This window comes from Anomalospiza imberbis, chromosome 2 (assembly GCF_031753505.1).
Source record: "Anomalospiza imberbis isolate Cuckoo-Finch-1a 21T00152 chromosome 2, ASM3175350v1, whole genome shotgun sequence".
Classification (NCBI taxonomy): domain Eukaryota; kingdom Metazoa; phylum Chordata; class Aves; order Passeriformes; family Viduidae; genus Anomalospiza; species Anomalospiza imberbis.
In genome coordinates this window covers 84,279,273-84,301,766 of record NC_089682.1, presented here as the reverse complement: position 1 = coordinate 84,301,766, position 22,494 = coordinate 84,279,273, and the positions used below count along the sequence as shown (strand labels likewise).

The 22,494-nt window shown below is 36.2% G+C and overlaps 1 protein-coding gene across 1 annotated transcript in view; it reads right to left on the bottom strand.

Moving 5' to 3' along the window:
- Positions 1-22,494, bottom strand: part of KPNA3 (karyopherin subunit alpha 3) — a 45,841-nt gene that overhangs the window by 4,647 nt on the left and 18,700 nt on the right. The window contains exons 3-16 of the mRNA XM_068182140.1: positions 15,108-15,197; positions 14,886-14,915; positions 14,751-14,803; positions 14,572-14,667; positions 12,429-12,514; positions 9,368-9,454; positions 8,795-8,964; positions 7,619-7,663; positions 4,943-5,074; positions 3,676-3,804; positions 1,924-2,028; positions 1,720-1,791; positions 1,453-1,615; positions 450-544 (exon numbers count right to left, since the gene is read on the bottom strand). Of these exons, the coding sequence (XP_068038241.1) occupies positions 450-544; positions 1,453-1,615; positions 1,720-1,791; positions 1,924-2,028; positions 3,676-3,804; positions 4,943-5,074; positions 7,619-7,663; positions 8,795-8,964; positions 9,368-9,454; positions 12,429-12,514; positions 14,572-14,667; positions 14,751-14,803; positions 14,886-14,915; positions 15,108-15,197 (1,353 nt within the window). The remainder of the gene's footprint in view (positions 1-449; positions 545-1,452; positions 1,616-1,719; positions 1,792-1,923; positions 2,029-3,675; positions 3,805-4,942; positions 5,075-7,618; positions 7,664-8,794; positions 8,965-9,367; positions 9,455-12,428; positions 12,515-14,571; positions 14,668-14,750; positions 14,804-14,885; positions 14,916-15,107; positions 15,198-22,494) is intronic.

The window sequence follows — 22,494 nt, the reverse complement described above, 5'->3', positions numbered from 1 at the left end:
TAGTTTTGATGACTCTTTTCACTGCAGAATCCAGACTGAGCAAATACAGAATTGAAATACAAAAATTTATTTGAAAGTAAGGATCCACTGCCCCTTTCAAAGACTGATGTATGAAAAAATAAAAAGGAGAGAAAATAAAAAGGAGAGCCAGAGAACTGTTCAGATTCTAATCACAAGTAATTACACGTCAGTCTGACAAAATTAAGTAAGCGTTGACCAATTTGTTAGGCAAAACTAGAGTAGTCCTCTAGATTTTCCTGAAGAAAAGTCCTGGTATTGAGAAACTCTACAAAGATTTTTAATTGAGGGTAACTCTACTGAACAAGGATCAGGAAAACTGACTTTGGAGATAACGTATGTTCGTGACCTCTGGAGCTCAGGAACAGTGACAATGTACTTACTAAGCTAAGAGCACAATGCATATACTTTTCCATCTTTAGCATACTTACATCATCACCAGAGAAATATTGATCTATAATTTCAAATGCTAGTTTATAAATGTCTTCATTCTCATGCTGTTGCAAGGCTTCGATTTTCTCTAATCCTGAATAAAAGAAAATGGAGAAGAGTTTTGTAAGATTAAACCAGAGTTAATGACTACTTTAAAAAAATTAAAAAAAGAAAAATAATTAAACATTACAACTGAAACACACTAGAAAAGATGTAGCTCAGTTTGAAAATACGATCTACACAGCAGCTATCTTTGTCTCTAAGAGGAAAGAGAAGTAGTTTGTGAACTCTATATGCCAGGGAATATTCCATTTTATGAACAATGGATTGTGGAGTCTTGTCTTTGTTTAGACAAAACTCTTTATTTTTTAAAACTTTTGTCTACTACATAATTTTTGGGTTAGTCGTTGTGCTTTCTATGTATCCCCAAAAAGAAGTGGCTACATTTGCGTGTTGCCTGTAAGTTTAAAACAGCAAAGTGATAAAGCAGCTAAAAACTAGTCCCATTTTCAAACTGTATATATAATAACACAAGGGAAAAGCTTCCAGTGCATTATGTCCTATAGTATCTCTTTAGTATAATACATTAATTAGCATACATTACAACTTGGATTGTGATATTGAAAAGACTCTTCATCCTGCTTTGCTCTGTAATGAAATTATGGTCCTATAACTGCTTCCAAGGCAATGAACTAGAGCAAGAACTGTGTGTTTTACCACAGGACAAAGTATGTGCAATTATCAAATTAAAAGAATTACAATTCTCACTGAAACCTAAAAAATACCTATGCTACAGAAAGCTCCTTCAACAATTGCCTGTACACAGCCATCTCCAGACTGAAATAAACAGAAAAAAAAGGTAATGTTTCTCATTAAGAAGTCTCCCTTGTTTACTCAAATAGCCCGTGTTAAATAACACTACAGTAAACATCAACAGCAGCAAGGGGAAGACAGAATAACATCCAGCCAATTAAATTTTTTAAAAGCCTAGTACGCTCTTACCTCCACACTCTTCTATAATTTCAGCTATTGTGCTGGCCTCATCACCAGCCATTATCAGGATGTTTTTCAGGCCATCCAGCACCACCTGCACCACTTGAGAATCCTTTACTGAGAGTAGATTGCAGAACGGTGGGATTACATTTTGTTGAACAAGGTATTCAACCTAAATAATTAAAAACAAAAAAAATGCTTTCAACATTATGCTTCTTACATAAATGGCTGCATAAGCAACATTTTAGTGACAGCTTGAAATCCCGCTACACATACCTGATCTTTTCTCCCACTTATTGTCAAATTGCTAATTGCCCAAGCAGCTTCCTTTTGTGTCCCGAAGTCCCCCTGAAAAATAAAATTAATAGCTCATTAAAATCAGCATGGAAACATCTGTCAAACTTATTAAAAATCACAAACTCCTCATGTCAGATTTATAAAAAGAGGATGACAACTTGCGTAGCTGATAGCTTGACTGACCTTAGCCAGCTGGTGTATGATCATGGGGATTAGCCCAGCATCTATTACAGCCTGAACTTGTTGCTGGTTTCCTGCTGTGATATTGGAAAGGAACCAAACTGCTTCCTATAATGGGAAAAAGCAAAAAAGCAAAGCACTTTTAAAAACTAGCCAGCAGATGAAAAAAAATAACTCAACCAAACCTGACCACGTCAAAACCTAAAATCATACGATGAGCAATTACTAAACAGGCCTCCTCCTCAGTAGCACTTCTAGCACACAAACTTTTATTGCACTGCGAAAGACAACAGGGAATCAATGTAAAATTAATATGCTTGATTCACAGGGCCAGTCTCTCTCTCACACAAGGAGAGTACATACATCAGGAGTAATACTGATGTAAGCCTTATATCCACTTTGCACTGCTGGAGTCACAGACAGGCTTTCAAATTTCAATCAGGAAAATAGGAAAACTGGTAAAGCATCAGGAAAAAAAAAGGACTTGTCCTGTAATCCTACTACTGACAGCTCAGTAGTACCTTTCTGCTATGATAAAAGAAAGACTCCACCTTCCATTTTCTTTGTGTAACATGAAGTGGTGTCCACAAATCTCATTCAACTATCACACATGATACTCTGTCCTGTGACTTTGCTCAGCAGTTACTCCTTCAGGAGGTTCATCTACATAGCTACCACCTATCTCATGGCAGTTATAAATTCCCAGTTACAAAGGGGAATACTTGTCATGACAATCCAGAAGATCTTAAAAAGGCTCCAATCTTAAGTCAAAGATGTGGCAAGTAGGCAATTATGAAGGTCTGCAGGAAAAAAAACCCCATGGGTTTCTCATATTTTAGGGACTCGTATCTTGCTTTTATTTCTTTTTGCCTCTCACAATATAGACTTGAAACAAAACTCAAAGCATTTCTGGACTTTTTTTTTTATTGTACAAAAATAATTCCTTGGCCTTCAAAAGAGCTCTTCATCACTCTTTTGTAAGAGTTAAGAGGGCAGGCAAAAATAAATCACATCAGTTTGACTGTCAAAGATAACTTATTGAGAGATCTTTACAACTGACAGGGCCTGAAGAAACAGATTCCTCACAAATAGATTTCTCCTCAGTGATACACTATGTGGGAGAATTGCATAATCTAAACAAAAAAGCCTTCTCCTCTGCCAGACCATCTATGCAATGGAAGATGGCACAATGACTAAAAAAAACCAAATAACATGAAATACAGCTCTGGAAAAGAACGTACTGATCATTTTCATCTCCCTATTCCACCCAATCCTTGCAGCAGTGAAATTATTTCTGCTAAAAGAAAGGGGATGTCAGAGACAATTTTCAGGAAAGGACAGTGATACATCCTCCTTCCTTGAAGGTGGAGATGAAGAAGTGGACAAACTTCACTATGAAAAGGTGAAGTGGGAAAGCTGGGTCGGTCTTATGCAACTCATTGGACTCAACTAAAATTATGAAAAACAGTAACTGGAGTTAGCCAGTTACTCACTTTGCAAATGTAAAGTATCTCACTCTAAAGCAAAACCCTTCGGTCCTCCCAGAAAGCACAAGGCATCAACACCAATGCATGGATACTCACTATGGCCGTTTGATTTCAGTCCTAATTAAGCACCAGCCTCAAAGGCTGCATCTTTATATAAAATTGCTCACATGCCGGAAATAACAGCTGTAGGAAATTCTTCTGTAATGTTCCACAGGCTACTGTTTTATTTTTTTTTTTAAATACTAAGTTAGGAAGAAACAAATCATACCTTGTTTATCTTCTCTTTTGGATGCGTCAGGAGATGTGGGAAATAAGACAAAACATCACAATTGAGAACAACTTGTGTCTGCTCATCAGTACCAGTTACTATGTTGCCTACTGCTCTCAGTGCTGCTGTCTGAACATCCAAAGTGAGAAGGAAAAAAAATTGCATGTTAAAGACATTGCTGTTACTTACGCTATAACAAAGAGCATTTTAAGATATCTCTTTATAAAAACACCTTGTAAAATACAACTTAGCACTTCATCCTCTGAGCTACATCAGAAAAATGGAATACTGGTTCATCAAAAAACCAGTACATCACAGAATAAATGCACTGCAGCTCAACTCAGAAAGTGCAAAGATTAGAAATTAGAAGAATATTAAAACCTTAGAAGATTAATTTATCATGTACCTGATCTGTGTTACAATTCCAACAACAGCTTCTAGGCTCTATGTCTGATTCTATCTCTATGTCTGCTCACTTCTCCATTCAGCTCCCCACTAGGGCATTCAAAACCTCACAATTATTTACTGAGTCTCAGGTGATTTCAGAAATGGAATTTACATCTTTATGTATTGGTCAGTAAATGCTTTACAAGTGACAGAATAATGGAGAGACTTCTTTCATCAAGTGAACTAGTCTGACAAATTTCAAGACAGCCAAATCTCATCCACCGTGCAAAACTAAACAAACACGTCAAATACACAGATACACAGAAGAGCTCTGTATTACAGCAGATGGGTCATAAAAACCCCAGTACACATTATCTAGCTTTTAGTTTCACATTGTCATTAAAATTAATCAAGTAAGCCCAGTTAACAGCTAATTACAAATTTACTTTACTAAAAGGACACAGCATTCGCAAATATTTCCACACTCTAAAGGTTCCAAAATACTGATTTCCATGAACTAGACAGAACATGCACAATCATGTATGCAGCACCTGAAAGAGTGAATATTACTTAAAATCTGTTGTCATTAAATATTTTAGGACTACAAAAGGAAGGCACCCCTGGTAATCACATAACGGACGTTAATGTTTAACCTGTCACTACTTAAAACTGCGTTAGTACTGTTTTGCTTGAGTTTTCTTTCTTTTTAATATGTTTTTCCACAGTGTAGGTAATATTTTTTTCTTCAGTTTTACCTGCACAAAATGTAGCTATAAATAAATGTTCATCTCACTAACTCCACTAATAAATACTGTAAGGACATTTTTTTTTAGCAAACAGCATACAAAGGACTATTCAAACACAACTGAATCAGACTTACTTGAACTTTAACCTCCTGATGACTCAGAAGGGGAACTAGAAAAGGTACAACTCCCGAATCAATCACCATTTGTATCTGTTCATTTCCACCATCTGTTAAGTAGGACAAAGCCCAAACAGTGTCCACAAGAATCTACAAATTGGAGAGAACATGGTTTACACGTTGAACAGAAAAATCTGTATAATGAAGGCTTAATTTAGTGAGCAACATTCTACTTATCTGGGGGTGGAGAGGGGAAAACATGCAATTTAGTTATAGGAAAAACTTCAACATGATTGTGATGAGACCTCATCAGTAATATGTTAGATTATTATGCACAACTATGAAAACCAGGGCCATTTGTTCCATCCGAGTAATTTCTGTATGTCCTCTCAATTTCCTTTTCAATTAATACCACATTTTGGTGCATAAAGTGACAGCATACATCATCTCACAAAGGTAAACTGTTGGGCTTTATTTGCATTTCCAAGATAGACAACCAACTCAGGTAAGTAGATGTGCTAGTAACTATCTGCAGAAAATACTAATACAGCTTCCTTAGCATAGCTGTAATTTGTTAGATGTGCTATCTTATGATTATGGAACACATAAATTCCTTTAAATCTCTAATCCATCTGACACCTTCGCATTTCTGATCCATAGTGCAGTTCTGAAGTCAAACTGCAAACAAGTCTGGATGTATGCCTTTTCCTGCCTTCTTATTAAGAATAAAAACACAGCAAAGGAAAGGAGTTCTTATACCAGCTTAAGGACTGGCAACTATTGTAATGTGGCAACTGTTGAAGTGTTCAAGCAAAGCAAAACCCACAGAGAAATGCCTATCATGCAGGGCCATCTGAGAATCTTAAAAGAAAAAAAAATCACTGATCACTTGATAAGGATAATTAGAAAGCCCTCAAAAATAGACAGGTACAAAAGTTAGTCATTGAAAGGTAGTACCTGAAGCAGAAACAAAGCCAGCAGAGAGGGATATCACATCACACAGAGATGATGTTAGAAACTGCAGGAAAAGAAGTCTGGACCCCACTAAGGACATAATCTGTTGAGGTACCTAGATCTAGCCTACTTTTAAAACAGATAGCCATTTAAAATTTCCAGTTATGAGAACAGCTGAATACTGCAGTACTAGAACGCAGGAAGGACTTTACAGCCCTGACCCACAGGCTGCAGCCACCCAGCTCCAGATGCCAGCCAGCACAGCCCAAAGGCTTTCCTGCCACAGCCTGCTGCTGCCCTCACCTCCTGTGCCGCAGGGACAGCAGAACGTGCTGCAGTGGAGCCACTATGGCAGCAGAAGCAGTGAGAGATGGTGCCTCACCAGTTTGCTGCCCCACAGCCCTGCTGGTGACGAGAGCAGCAGCCGCCAGAAGCGCTCACAGGACTGTGGGCTGACCTACCTGCATCACTGACTCATCTCCAAAGATAGGTTTGCTGCTCCAGTACGGAGAGGCTGGGACCACACTGGTACCTCCAAACTAGCACCTGACTCTCAGGATCAAAATGACGGACACCCTAATTGAGATCAGTCAAAACCTGGCATCACAGTCTCATACCTACATCAATAAGCTCTCATACAATCATTGCTTGCAAAAAGCTTTAAAATTTGGCAGAGAAAAAGAGCCCACAGGTTAGAAGTATATTTGGTTTTGCAATGAATTCCGTTCAGCTTTGTCCAAATTGCTCATTGAAAAGTCACCATGTGCTGTCTCCCACTCACATTACACTGGGAAAACTCTGGCAAAATCCCAGCTTAAACTGCACAAATATTTTGTGGAGACAAGCCCACTTCACCATTAAAAAAGCAGCAGAAACACTGCTACTACAGTGTTGAACTAACAAATGACAGTCCCACTGATCTCAGGCTTTATTTTATCCCCAAACCCAACACAAGGGTTCAGTTCCTTCTTCCCTAAACTAAAGGATCACTACAGGGATTACAAAGTACTGAAAGAAGGAGGAGAAAAATAGCTCAATATCCCTCAGTTACACAGACCTTTTTCTGAAGTCCCAATATATAAAGCTTCATGAGGTAAATCCACTCCCTAGGACATTACTTAGAAAAACACAGGTGAAGTCATGATTCAGGGATGTGGGAAGTACTGAAGGTTTAGTATTAAAAACTTGAAGGTTGTCAAAGGTGCCACAAAACAATAGTTTATTGCTGTTTGTTTAAATATATTTTCATATGCGATTTCTTTAATTAAATGTTGCAAAGTCAGGCACCCAACAGGTTACAGAAGTCAGGTTTACCCTTATGATCACAATACTTTACTGGACTGATATACAGAATTACATGTAATTTTTTTACACATATTACATATCATCTATGCAAAATGATAAACTGGGTCAGAATTAAAGTGCAGCTGATGGCAAAGCTGACACTTTAATTTTCTAGTGCTAAATTCAAGACAGGATTTTTTAAAGCTATTTCAAATGTACAGGATAAAAAATGCCATCTTCTACAAAAGGTATTTCAGAAATGGTATTTGCACTTTCTTTTTCATGCTCCGAATGGCTACAAACACATTAGTCTTTGTATTTAATTATGCATTTATGACTTAATTATACATAAATTAACAAACAAACCCGAGTTTACTACTCTAACAAAATCCTGCAGCATTATCTTTCTAGAGAAAACGAAGAATCTAAATATCTAAAACTTTAGGAATTACTTACGTTTATATCAGTGTGGTAAATGAGAACACACAATGCCGGCAAAATCTGAAAAGAAGTTCATCAGTCATTACAGTAGAACAAAATTGGTGGTAAAATTATGAATCCAAATATTGCAATCACAAAACGTAGCTTGAGTCTGCTTTAATATATTGCAATCACACACTTTCCAGCAGCTGGTCATTCCTTTAAAGTATGTATAAAAATATCTGTATTATCTGTATTTCAAATTTGTGAAAATATGAGACAGTACTAGATTCCAGACACAGAATGTAGACTGTATTTTGAGGGGAAAAAAGCAAATAACAGAGATAAGATACCCTGCTGCTATTTTAAAAGCTTTATTTATCACACACAATAAAAATTATTAGCCTAATATCAATACATAAACCTCTTGGATTAAAGTTTAATTTTTTTATAATCACAAATGAAGAAAATATAAAATTGGGCTGTGATAAAACTGCTTTGAACAGAGTGCTTTATTTAGTAAAGCATTACTTGCAAAAGTTTCCCTGTTTCTCTGCTTCATTTTTAAAATTTCATTAAGGTTTAGCTGTTAACAGTAATATACTTCACATGGCTTCAAAAACTGTATCTACACTTCTGAATTTATCTTAAAATCAAGAACTTTACTTACAATTACAGTTCTAGTCAAATAGCTCCATTTTACTAACTGTGCTGACACTATGAACTGAGCATTTGCTCTGTTCACCAGTTTAAAAGGATTTTCAGGATTTCTGCTCAGGCTGGGACTTGGCATTGACTGCATATGCACACAGACTCGAAACACAAACCACACTACATGCCACAGTTTACTTACACTTCCTCTTGCTGAAAAGAATCACATCTGAATTCTTCTACATACAAAATTGCATTGTAGCTTTTATTTTTTTAACTGAAAACATGTAATGCTGAGTATTTTAATGTTTCTAGTGTGTTAATTTTTTTGTTGTATAGCTCATCACTTTAGTCTTACTCGGTTTCAGACGTTACAAATACCTTTATTACAGCTGCAGCAAGAACCATCAAATTGGTCAAATTATTTCATCTAACATATGATAGAGTGGCACAACACACGTGCAGTGACAAAAAACATGCAAAAATTCATAGTATGACAATGTAAAACATTTGGCCTCCAGCCCAGAGTATAAAACATCTGTCTCATAATTCTTTATTTACCTCCTGAACTGTCTCCATAGGCGGTGGGGGGTCCTTATTCCTGCAGAGATTTACAATGACCCATGTGACGTTCCGAAGGAAGGTGATGGGAATGGAGGGATTGATGAAGGACAGAAGAGGTTTGACAACTCCCAGTGATATGACATAATCTCTACACTGAGGACCATCACCTACAGAAATGAAAATTGTTGCAAAAGAAATTACATTAAAAATGGAAAATCTTGAAATGTATGCAATGACATGTTGGGATACTGAAATTCTATGTTTCCTCACCAATAGTCTACTACTAAAAGGTCATATTTAATTAAATATACATACATAAAGTTATGTATGTATATTTTAAGAAACACAAAATTTATCCTGTTAATATTTTGCATAGCAAGTGATAATACTATTTAGAAGAAAACGAGGAGGTACATATGTAATTCTGGCCATATTATAAACTTAAAAAAAATTGTATCAAGACACAGAATTCAGAGGAAACATAGTCTCTTATGATAATGCCAATGTTCAAAAAGTCAAGTTCTAAAATTAAATGTTCCCTGAATTCAAATCATTAAAACAACAAGTTACCTATAATATTTCCGAGAGCCCAGACAGCTTGCTCACAAACATTCTGATGTGGTGAATGAAGTAGTCTCAAGAAGAGGGGGACTGCATCTGCAGAATGCAAAGATTAGATTTGTTTAATGCTGGATCTTGGTATATGAGCAGCATGTTCACTGATTTACAGGAAACACATTCTCCACCATGCCTTATAAATGTTTCTATTATGAAGGGTGCACAAAACCCAAGTTGAACATTTCTATATATATCTAGAGAAGGGAAAAACAGACTTGAGAACAGAATTATTAATCAACAGTGCCCCACATTTAAACATTTCTCCAAATTTCTCAAAGTGATAGGTAGACCCTCAAGTATGCAGGCGTGAGATTTCATGTCCCAGTAATTCAGATTTTCCAGTTATCCCAGATCTCAACACATACCAAGCAGAACGACATGCCTACTTGTGCAAACGTGCTTCATATCCTGACTTTAAGAAAATAGCTTCCTCCCAAGAGATGGTTATAGTTAGTTTCCATACGCAGTGAAGATTTACATCCATCTGCCAGTCCCAAGACACGTTTTAATTTGCTCTTATATAATGCCAGCAATATACCAAATTGAGGAAGTGGTACTTATTTTAGATATCATTCTCTGTGGAATTAAATATATTTGATAGAGCTAAGGAACCATCCCACTACTATCCCCATGTACTGTTTTCCTTCAGACAACCCATACTGTTTGAAAGACAGTAACTCTTGCAGCAACTTTTAAAATCTATATATGATCATAGTAATCTTATAGTCTGAATAAACTAGATCAATTTATATACTGTTAAAGAGTGTTTTTCTTGCAGAAATAGCTTCACAATTTTTTAAAAAGTGCAACACTTTGTGAGCAACTGTGAATCAATATTGTGTTGATAATGTAAAGTGATAAGCCAAAAAACTCTGATGTCTTGTCCTGGAAAATACAGAGCCATGAAGAACAAAGACAGCGTAAAAGTCCTTCCCCACCCCAGAGGAGTGATTCAGCCATGGCCCATAAATGACAAGCAGGGACAGCAACACACTGTTGCTTAAGAATACTCACTCCTGTAATAAAATCATCCCACTTCTATTAGCTCAAGTAGAATATTTTAGCTTCCTTCTCAGCAATTACTGAGATTACAGTTCAGCCATACATGCATTCAACATTTTTTGGAGAAGAGGGTCAACTATGTAGTTTATATTACACTGCAATCCTGTTATGCTTTCAAAACCAGGAATGAAGTTATTTCATAATAGCACTCAGGCAGGAGGACAACCTGAGAGAGCATGAGTTGAGGTTATCTGACCTACCACTCTCAAAAAATGAATTATTCCTGCTCCAAACTGGCTCCTGCCAAGAGCTATTCTGTGCATTTAGTACTTCTCCTCTTTTGCTGGGCCTTCCAAGTACCATCTGTCCCTTCTGATTGCAGGAGGCTGCCTTCTTTTGTATTAAGGCTGCATCAGCCTCTTCTGTAGCTGCAAGGGTCTATTGCTTTGTTTCCTCAAACCCTTCCTTATCTAAAGGGAGAAGAGCTGGGAGACTCTTTTCCCTTGGTCATCTCCCAGTCAAAGCAGCATGACTTTTAGACTAAACTTCATCTGTTTTCACAAGTAAAATGCTTTTTGATTCTCTGAAGTCATTTAGCACATTTTCTTCTTTTCAAGCATTAACTAAACAGATTTTGGGAGAAACGTGTCCCAGCTGGAACTTCTAGAAACTGTTCAGGTAATAATAATGCTTTTAGTTGTGCTGTAGATACTTTCATTCCACTTTTAATTTTTACTTTGAGATTTTCCCAGATTTTTTTCCTGCAAAGCTAATACTGTAAACATCCGTTCTGTTAGCTTCATTCAAACAGGACAACATTGTGTGACATAAAAAAGAAAGAAAACAGTGACTAAGCAATGAACAAGTTGATAAGGAAGAAAAAACTTGGGAGCAGATTTTCAAAGGTACTTAGACACCAAAAAAGCAATCTAAAAACAGAGGTGCCCAAACCACATCTGAAGTTTTTGAAACAAATTCAAGATATTGATTTTTTTTTTGTTTGTTTGAAAGCCTTTGGATTTTTATCCAAAGCTCATTTAGGTAAAATCACAAAGACATAAACATAAACACAATAATAATAATAGTAATAGTAATAGTAATAATAATAATAATACAATACTTAAGTATACAGAATCTAATAATTATTCAGTTATTTTATTAGCCATGAAAACATACAAATCAGCATTTTAATTTGAAATGCAGGTTCATACACTAAAAAAAAATTAAAATAGCTAAGTCATCATTTTCCCATATAAAAATGAGATTATGAGTAAGTAAAGACAGCTTATTATATATTTGCTTATCTATAATCTAGTGCTTAATGACAACATATTGTATTTAGCATAAAGGTGATTGTTTAAAGGTAAGTATGATGATCCATAAAAGCTACAGATATAATGATGAAATAATTATTTGATTAATTCATCTTCATTTGACTTTAGAGTTTCTTTCCTTTCTCACTGTCTGGTTAAACAAGAAATGAAAGCAGCTCAACAAACTTGTGTGTACAGGAGATACGAATCACACAGACAAGGAAAGGATGGTAATTTTCTTAACAATGCATTTAAATGTGCAACCTTACATAACTGTTATGTATTTAGCAACTTTAATAAGATTTATGAACACACCTTTGAAGCAGAAAGAATGAATTTCTAACTTACGTGTTAGCCACAGACCAATTAATGGCAGATGATTTCAGAAATCAAACCAAGAACGAGAAAGGACTTAGATTTTTGTGATAGTTATTGTATCATCTGTCATTCTCTATCTTCTTTATGAGAAATCCTGTCTGGGATCCTTAACATCAATTATTAGTGACAAGCAGATTTATGTTTAAGAGCAAATGTAGAAATCTTTCAGAAATCTTGTCCTAAATCTTTAGGACAAGCCTATATTTATTACTTTAACGGTATTGATAAGAAATGGCAGTTGTTATCCAAATATTTTATTTTTCCCACAATATCCACCCCCACTGCCTCCTCCCCAAAAAACCCGAAGTTGTAATACTTACTTGACTGTACAACAGCTTGAGTCTGTGCAGAAGTGCCTGATGCTATGTTAGTCAGTGCCCATGCAGCTTCAAATTGTAATGAAGGACTGTAATGAAAGAATTTTATACTAGTAAGTTGAAACATGATCTGCAGCTATTTTATGGCTCATTTCAATATTGCTAGCCGTATCCATAAGAAATACCCTACATTTAGGCAGTACCACTGGGCTAAAATTTAAAAAACTCCAACATCTAAGCCTGGACTTTTCAGGAGAAAAGCTGTAAGAAAAAAGAGATCTTGCATTCTGTGACCTTCTGTAAATGACGGTCACCTTCTGTGACCATCCATCACACTGAATTAATATTAGTAACAAAAAAAAAAGCCAACCAAACAACCAATTTAACTTGATTCTTCCCACATTACATTCCAGATCAAGTGCAAGCTGGTATACTTGGATACAGACATTTTTCTGCACCATCACTGACAGGTGAAATATCTAGAATCAGTATGAAAAGACAGCATCACACCTGTCTAAATACAGATAAAATTAGTTGCAAATGTAATGAAAGCTAGGAGAACATCTCTTCCAAGATGTCTGTCAACTGTTGTCTATGCCAACAGCAGTTTAGTAAAACAGTTTGCATGAAAACTGCTGTTCAAGAAAATACTAATAGTTAAGAGTTCTACAAGCTACAAAAGAGTTTACATTTACAGCCCATGGTCATTAACACAACTGTGTCTGTATTTAGGAAAAAAAGAGAATATTTACTATTAGGTGACTGTTTCATTTCCATGGGTTTTGTGTCTTTATCAGTCATGTTTTATATATAGTTGTAAGTACCTGCTTCTTTTAAACTTTTTTGTGTATTAATTTCTAAAGCAATTTGAGGTTTTATTGGGGACGGGACTGCAAAAGAATTAACAGGCGATAAAAACAAATCACATCTGTCAGCAGCTACCTATAAACCTTTAAATTTTAGGATCAAGTGTATTATAACTCTAGTTTTAGGTTAGTCCTTTTTTTCTTTCTCTCATGTTAAGCTTTCAAGTATAACATGAAAAACAGCTTTAATGATTTGTTATGCAAAGACTTTTCAGAGTTTAACTCTGCTAAATATTATATAGCAATCACAATTAAAAGGACTGCTTAAAAAAAAAGTAGAGTTCAATTTTGAAAGACTTAGGAAACATTTACAAGGGTAAATCACACAAAAACTAGCAGAAGATTCAAATTTAAAAGAATTTTCAAAGCACTGAACCATCTACTTCTAGAGCAGACAAGCATTCATGACCCATTTTAAAATTCTTTCCTGATTTGAATGCTATTGTCAGCTGCCTTCTAAGCAACTGTTTTGTTAAACAAGCTAGGAAAAAACTCGACTTGCAGTTCATAGTTTTGCAGCCATCACAATATACCAAAAATACCACGACATATTTTTGAAATTCCTACCTCTCATAGCTGCAGAAATAACATTGAAAATGGAAATACTAGAAATACATTCATGTCTGCCTGAAATCTAAGACAGGCTAAAATATTTACCTCAATTGTGTTAATCCCTATCTATCCAAATCAGGGGCTCAAGATTTGTTGAACACGGTGTGTTTTGTTTCTTACATGTCATTAAATGCTTGCAGCTATATGCTCAGTGTTCCCTATGTTCTTTACTGAAGCTCTTTGTTTTCCAATAAAGACTCAGAGAGCATGCTCACCATGTTCCACCATCACATAAGAGAGAGCCAGAAGGAAACACTCATTGCAGTGAGAAGAAACCAGAAACTTCAGCTAATAATCTTAATGGAAAAGACAATATATTCTGGGAAAAAACCCTGTTCACAACCAGACAATGTTCTCTGCCTTCATGGAAATACACAAGTCTGTGGCAGATTTCTTAAAAAAAGCTGGTTAAAGACTGAAATATTCAAAACCAGTGAGAAATGTAGTTAAGGTTTTCTCCATTAGCTGGATACGCTCAGACATGCTCTAAAAAATTAAATGATATTTCAGGGGCAGAATCCATATTCCTGGAGAATTTGTGATTTATCATCATGGCATGTGATCCACCAGATTATATGGTGCTGGAATCCTCAGTTTTGTTTCAAATGATTATTTTCTTTCTAATGCAAATTTCCAGTAACAGTGAAGATTTTTAAAAGAATACTTACTTATCATCCCTTTCTAGGCATTTTACCAGAATTGGTAAAATTCCAGATTTTATTAAGTCATCAATAGGTGGATTTCTGTCACTGGATAGGAGTTTTCTGTGAAATTGAAAGTAAAAGTAAGTAACTTTTATAACAAAAAATGTGTATAAATTATGTTTCTGTATTTTATTTATTTTTACCTTGCAGCTTGGACAGCACTCAGTTGGATCACTGGGTTGTCACTTGTGGCATTCTAAAAAAAAATTAAAAACACAGTAAAAATTAAAAATGCACTGAACACACCCTTCTAGTTAAAAAAGTTAAATGTAACATACCTGCAGTATAGCTTCTAGTGTTACATTTTGCTTGAAAAGAAAAAAAAAAAGTTTTAGTAATTTTGCTGAAAAATTATAAGCTTCTTAAACATTTAATATAAGAAAACTTATTTTAACAGTGTATCAGTTCATAAATTTACTTTCAAATGACTGCAAGATAACAGAATATATTGTTTAGAGACATCAAAGTTTTAAAAATAATTCCAGAATCAAGGAACTTACTGCTTTGAAGTCAGCATCAACATCAGAATCTTCTAAGCTTTCCTCTTGAGGAACATTTCTTTTTTTCAAAAGATGTTCATCTCTTTTGTTCTGTAAAGAAATGACAAAAAATAAAGCCACTTTTAATGCTTATTAGTACAGGGTGGTGATGCACAATGGACCCTTTCAACATTTAAGTATAGATAAGGTTGCCTTTTTTAAAGGCATTTGTAACTGCAAATAGAATTTGCAGTATTTTAGCTGTAATAATCTGGCAGCTTGCTAATCAGACAGATCTACAACAATCCATGACATTTGAATTAATTAAAACTCACAGTCTGGGGATCAGTTTTCTAACAGGCATTCACAATACTCATAGCTCTGCATGATATTAACATTTAGCCACACGTAACAGAAATTCTTTTTCAGCATAAGATTATTTTTCAGCTAAACCTGTTTTGAAGCTCCCTGGTCACATCTATTTGCATTTTCTGTGTAAAGTAGAATGCTCCATGCACACTGGCACTTGCAGTATTTCCCACTCATGCTGTTAGCCTAATTTCTGACAAAAAACAAGACACCCTCTAGTCTTAGTTCCTTTAAGGAATTACAAAAGAATAAAATTATCTTTTCAGCGGTAAAATACCAATTTAACATTTCATTTTAACATTCCTAATTTAATGAATTTGAAGACATAAAACAGTAATTTAAAAAGAAAGAAAACAAATCATCAATTGTTTACACTTTTTTACAAATTTAAAATGTATTAAAAGTATTATACCAAAACCATTAAATGGTCTCTTCTAAATTTTAGACTTTATATTTTGTTTGGTATGTCTGGAGGTACAAAGAAGGGGCAATGGAGGATGATGATGCAGTATGAATATATATGAACACCTTTTTATGTTTGGTTTTGGTTTTTTTATAAACTAATTAAGATTTAATTATTTAATGATGCAAAATGTTGAAAAAGAGTAAGAGCTAGCTCTAACATCTAGAAGAAATCTAGTATACTACCAAGGAAAGGCAGGCTCGTCAGTCTCCAATTATCTGATAACCACAGTACTCCTTAAAGAAATTTATTATACCACACCTGGTTTGTAATATCTAAAAAAGCCTCTAAACAGAATGATGTGTTGAAGGGTCCCCAGTATTTTATTTTATATTATAAAAAAATAGCAATTCCAGGTCCAAAATTTCTGGGACTTGCTTACCTTTCAGACATCTCAGAAATAACTTAAAACAAGTTTGAAATCCTCTCAATTTCTTTTTCAGATAAAACAAAGCTAGAAGTACAAATGAGCACGAGAATAACCCTTTAATGCAGAAAACAATCCACAGACTTAGCATAGTTTAATTTTAGTCAAGTTTTAAGTACAGAAACTAGATCCTCAAAGAGTGCATAAGACCACCTAGACTGGCTCCAGAGCCGTGCAGTAATGGCTGCATATATGGAGCACATCAGTACAGACAAGCACCACAGGCAGTTTGCTGGCAAGCAGATCTGGAGAGAAGGAAGATGGAAAAGAGCAGGCAGTTACACACTGAGAAAGTAGCATCAGGCAGGAATGCATTAACTGATGGATTCACCATAAAGACCTGCAATGTATTTACCTGATTTTCCCACACCAGACACTGAGCTGAACAAGAGCCTCTCCTGTACCAGTAAGCCTTCTATACCTGCACACACAACTATCCAATCCTCCGAGAACGCCTCCTACTGTTCACCAAAACAAGTACGAGTAACCGTGCATATTCTAAGGCCAAGATATTACACCCCCTTAAGAGAGAAACTTCACAGGACATAAATGACCACAGAATGATGCTGCAGTTTCTCTGAGTGCAGGCAATGTCTTCAGGTTGTCAGTCATATGGTGTGATGGGCTCCAGAATAACATAGCTCAGCCAAGGAAAGAAAGAGGGAGCAACAATGTTCCTGTAGCTACTCACTGTTTGCAGGTGGCTGAGTTGAAAAACAACTAACAGAACCAAAACAGCAGCCTGAGGTAGAGAGGCTATCACTAAGAAGTACTAAAAGTTTCTATTCTAATTAGCACTTCTTATAAAGTCATGCTCATGACTTTATAAGTCACTTCATGAAGTGCTCATGAAACCTTTCAGTCCTAAACAGTGTCTCTAAGGCTATTTGAAGTATCATTGTCCCTCTGCAAGTGTCCAATCCCTGGACAGCTAAACTGCTCTCCAGTAATTTGACAGGCCAATCACTCTCCTCCAGAAGGCAAAAGATGATTTGCAGCCTGTCATAGCTTTAAAATGCTTATATTTTGACATATTGTAGCAAACTCAAAAAGGCTTTGCCTAAATCGAAGCACTGGCCTCTTCTGCAGGCTCCTGTGGTGAAAATAAAGACAAATGAACATACCTGGATACAGCTGTCCTGTTCAAAGCCTAGCGAGAGAGCCCTTTCAAAGGCAGAGGCATCAAAGTGGAATGTCTGATGAAGGGTAAAACCTTGTCACAAACAAAATTCAGCAGGTCTTCTTCTAAAGGGAAGATCCTCAACAGTGCCTGAACCATGTGTACTATGTACAGTAAGTATGGAAGTTCATGAACAGGTGCTGACTGCTGGTTATAAGTATTGCCAGCATTCTGGTAGAGGCCCTACTACAGCAGCCTACAAACAAAAGGCATTGGTAAACATGCCAAATGAATAGAAAACAGTAATGATACCAGGAGCGCACTTTCTTGTCCAGTTTTTATGACAGATGCCCATCATTTGTTTCACTGACAGTGGGATGGTCAAGCTACATGAACAGTAAGTATTTGAGTCCTGCAGATCCTGGTACTTTTGTTTGTCTTCTTGGAAGATGGCCACAGCATTAAAAAATATATAGACTAATGTAAGCAAGTTTCAAATGTTCAAAAACATTATTTAACAGAAGACTCCTTGTGGGTGGAGGGAACATCCAAAAAGCTCTGTGCTACACTGCACTTAGTACTAGGGGACATGGCCAATGGGATGCTCTAACAGAACTGTGAAAGGTGCCAAATATGAATTTCTACATATTTTTCAGCACTGGACAGACAGGAAAGCTCTGTGAAGAATGCCAGCTGTTGAGAGGTTTCAAGATTAAAGGGGAAAGAAATTAACAAGAAAATCTTTGCCTGCAGGTAACAAATACCATTACAAAATGTTTCTCCAGGTCAGGGGAAAGTTTAGGAGCTCAGCAGCCAGTAGAAGTTCTTGAGGCACAGAAGTTAAGATAATTACATTTGAGTCTCCTGAGGACAAAAAGAAGAACTTTAAGAACATTTCAACATTAGAAACTGGAGTTCCTAATGCTAGCTAGTATTAGATATACTCACAGATGACAACAAGCATCTCTTGCCCCTACAATTACATCCAAGGAAAGACTAAGGGTTCAAGCCAGTGATGGAGGTAGATTCAGGTTTTGTAGACATCCCTTTTATGCTACCATTGATTCCAAGTCAGATTCCAAGACTCTTCTTCAGATTAAGACTTAGCTACAGATACACAGTTAGAAGACGTAGGCAGCTTTCCTACATTTGAGTTCTGTTAATTCACCTTTGTGACAACAGAGAACAATCATAATGTACCTGTCTGGTCAGTGCTCATCTGTCTCAGAAGAGGAGCAAATTGACTAAAAAGAAGTAGATACCAGTGTACGGCCTAAGCATGGATTGCAAAGATTGAGATCTCTTTAGTCAGGCAACAGCAAGATCTCACCCAAATGGATTCAAGCAAGTCTCCAAAGAATTTCTTCATAGCCCCTTTCAACTAAGCCTCTAAAAGAATCTATTAGGAACGTAATTTTCCTCTTAGGGTATTTTTTTTTTAATTAATCAGTTGAGGCAGGGTAAATGCAAATTCTTTTCCAAGAATTTGTGCTACTAACACTTGATAAGGAAGCCTCCAGAAGAACATACTAATAGTGCTTCAGTGTCCCTGTCATTGTAGTCATTCTTCAAACTGGTAGATTTATACTAGAATATGTTTGTTACAGTGAATGAAAAGCTATATATACACACTGAACCAGAAAAAACACTTAACTGATACAAGTTTTACTATCCTGAAACTAAGAATTTTCTTTTTCTTTTGGATTTTCAGACTTACTGAGAATCAGAAAAATTTTTTTCCACCCTAACACTCCCAGCAACATGAAAGACAGATTCCTTTCTTCAAGGAGTATTCTACTTTATTTAGGAGCTATCATGGACATAAGTAATCTTATTTAAGAAAGATCAGAGCAGAAAAAATGACAGTATGCCAGGGAGAGTGGTAAAAAAAGACATATGCCCATGACTCTTTAATCCACCACTTATTTAGCAAATAACTGCTTTGCCTTGCACCAAAATTAATTGGCAATTAGAGCTTTCATGTGCTCATGTCTGTGAGCTCTCAGGGGCAGCTGAGTTTGCAAAGAAAGCCAAAAATAAACCTTGTGAGAGATCATGGAAGTTCTTAAGATTCCAGTTAGCGGGACAGCATCCTGTGTTTCTGCTGAAGTTAGTTCAAAGGCTTCCTTTGAAGGGTGACATCTAACTCAATGACCATATAATTGACCTAGCTAAGGACTACATTTCTTTAGGTACACAAGTAGCCCAAGACAAACAATCTTCAGAGAAAGCCAAGCACCCAGAAACAAAGGATGTCTCAGAGGAATGGAGTTACAGGATTCATTTAGATATAGAAACTTAAACAGAGATTTAGATATAGAACCTTAAACTGAATCCAAACCATTGCTCATCCACCATGCCCCTTTAGATTGAGACTAACAGACTAAGCCAATTAATTCCAGGGTCCCTTTTACTAACAGAGCATCCTTCAGGTTTCTGGGATGCTGAAACCAAGTGATAAACACTCTAAATCAGACTTCACCAAGACACTGCACTGAAGAGCTTTATATTCCAAATCCTGATGCAGTCTCCATCACCTGACACTGACAGTGTCAAAACTGACACTGTTATCTGTCAGGAAAGGGAGATGGCTATTGTTTAAGCTCTCAGACCTGTTCTTGTACAAACAATATAATCAGAGACCAAGACTATCTTTCCAGAAATGTAGTAGATCCATTCTCAAAATGCACAGAACACAAAGCCAGTATGGAATCAGTAAAAGGGCACCTGACCATGAGGAGTGTCATCTGACTGGCTCATGATGCCGACCCATGCCTCAACGTGGAATGTGCCAGACTACTGCTACCTTTTCATGTCAGATAGCTTTGTTAATCTTTGTTAATTAAATTCCTAAACAAATAATAAGTGATTGAGAAATAAAAAACAGGGAAAAAATAGTTTATTCCTGAATAAGAGCTATAGTGTGAAGATAGTGAATAGAGATAATATATTCTTGAAACACAGAATGTGTTGCAAACGGCACCTTGATGTCTGTAATTTCAAGAGAATAAACACCTCACACTGATGCACGCAGAAATTGTTTACTATTGTTCAAAGCCATGATTTTTTATTTATTCCATGATTTTTTATTTATTCCATCTTACTAAACAGAGATGTGAGCAATTTCATCAGATCCATTCATTTAATATTTATATCCACATTGATTCAAAACACAAACTCACGACTATGTAGTGCTTCAACCGTACAGATCAAGAATACACTCAATTTGTCTCTTTTCTTCAAAGCCAGGTGTACATGCAGCATCTGGGTAGCTGGGATGAAGAGAAGATGACCCTTTCCTTTGAAGAGGCACCAGTGGATTACTAAGGTCATGCCAAAAATTTCTTGAATTTGGCATACTCATGCTAGAGCAGCAGTATTAACTCTAAAGACTGAAGCAATTATATTACAACTTATCCCTTCAAAGCACTGCTGGAACTTGATAAAACACATCCCTTAACATTTCAGTCTCAATTCTGTACCAGAAGCAATGATACAGAATCTCATCTGCCACAGAGTTCCCACTGTAAACCAACTGCCCACCAGCACGAGCTGAGTTGACACATGGTGAATTTATTATTAAAGCAGATTTTTTCTGGTCTCTGCAGTGAAGATGTTTAACCAACACTCAAGAACACCAATTCCTGCATTTAAGAGTGCTGCAGCTGCTGTTCACTCTTGATTTACAGTCTGACCTACATCCAGTGCTCAGGCTTCTCCTCTAAATCTGTAACTGATCTTTGCATGTGCAGTTTTCAGTGAGAAGTCACTAGCAGCTCATAGGCTTCCTCATTTTCACTCACATATTACTGGCACATGCTGGATTCCTTCCACACAGGATAATATCCTGCCTTAAGTGTCTGACTTGCTCCTCCCCACACTTCTGTAATAAACTGGCCTTGAAATTGTGACCTGTTACAAAAACCAATTATAAGAAATTAAAATTAAACTTCTCACTTTGCACTGCAAAGTTCTCTCCAAAGATTGCACTGGAATGCTCACATTCCATCTCAATTTCACAAGATGTATAAGGATATGCTCCATTAGTTAAGCCATCTTTTACTGGTTTGCTTTGCTTGCAGGCACATGCTGCCCGGGTGCTATGAATGACTCTTCCCAGTACAGATTTCACAGTTACACAGCAAGTTTTACACCAGTTCTTAAACAAAGAGGGCCTCTAACATGTCAGCATAAACTTCCACTGCTGATCATTTTCCAGTCATCTCGGTCAAATTACATTTCTTTGACTAATTATTATATAGTCTGAGGATGAATCTTAGAAATATTTATAGTTTATATTGTAATGAGATAGAGAAGTTTTTCTGTAAGACCTGAAAAAGCAAAGTCCCTTTTCCCAAGAGGAACAGAAGGATCCCAGGAAAATACTAGCACAAGATTTCTTGGTTGCTCCTACACAATCAGGTGATAAGTGCAGACAAAATTTCTCAAAAACAAGTCAAGCTAATTTCTATCAACATTGTTCTTATTTACAAACCCTTCACTTTGATACTTTGATTTTAGCAAGGATTTTGTCTTCTCAGTTTGCAAATAATGAAAAAAAAGAAGACAGAATTTGGTGGGTGTACACTTCTAAGCAAGCACCACTTAAACTGTCAAGGATTCAAGTGGCAAACTGGAGAGAAGCATCAAATGGGAGACCAAAAGGAGCTTGGGCTATACTGAGAATATTCAAACTAAACACTTATCAGGTCATTAATGAAAATAATTAAAAATACAGGTTATACCAAGCTGGAGAAGCCTGGAAACATACTGGGGAACAGAATGGGAAAGCCTGGAAAAAGCAGATATAATTCAGAAGTCAGAAGTCAATTGTTAAAAAAAAAAAAAAAAAAAAAAAAAGCAAACCTGCATTTATTCAATTATGCAAACAAAACAAACAACTACATTAGCTTTGTGGTACTCTAAGAAGTGTACAAAGCATACACAAACTGTGTGCCTGTCAACAACACACTTAGTATAAAGAGGAATACTGTATCAGGAACTGATTTTCACTATTCCATTTAAAACT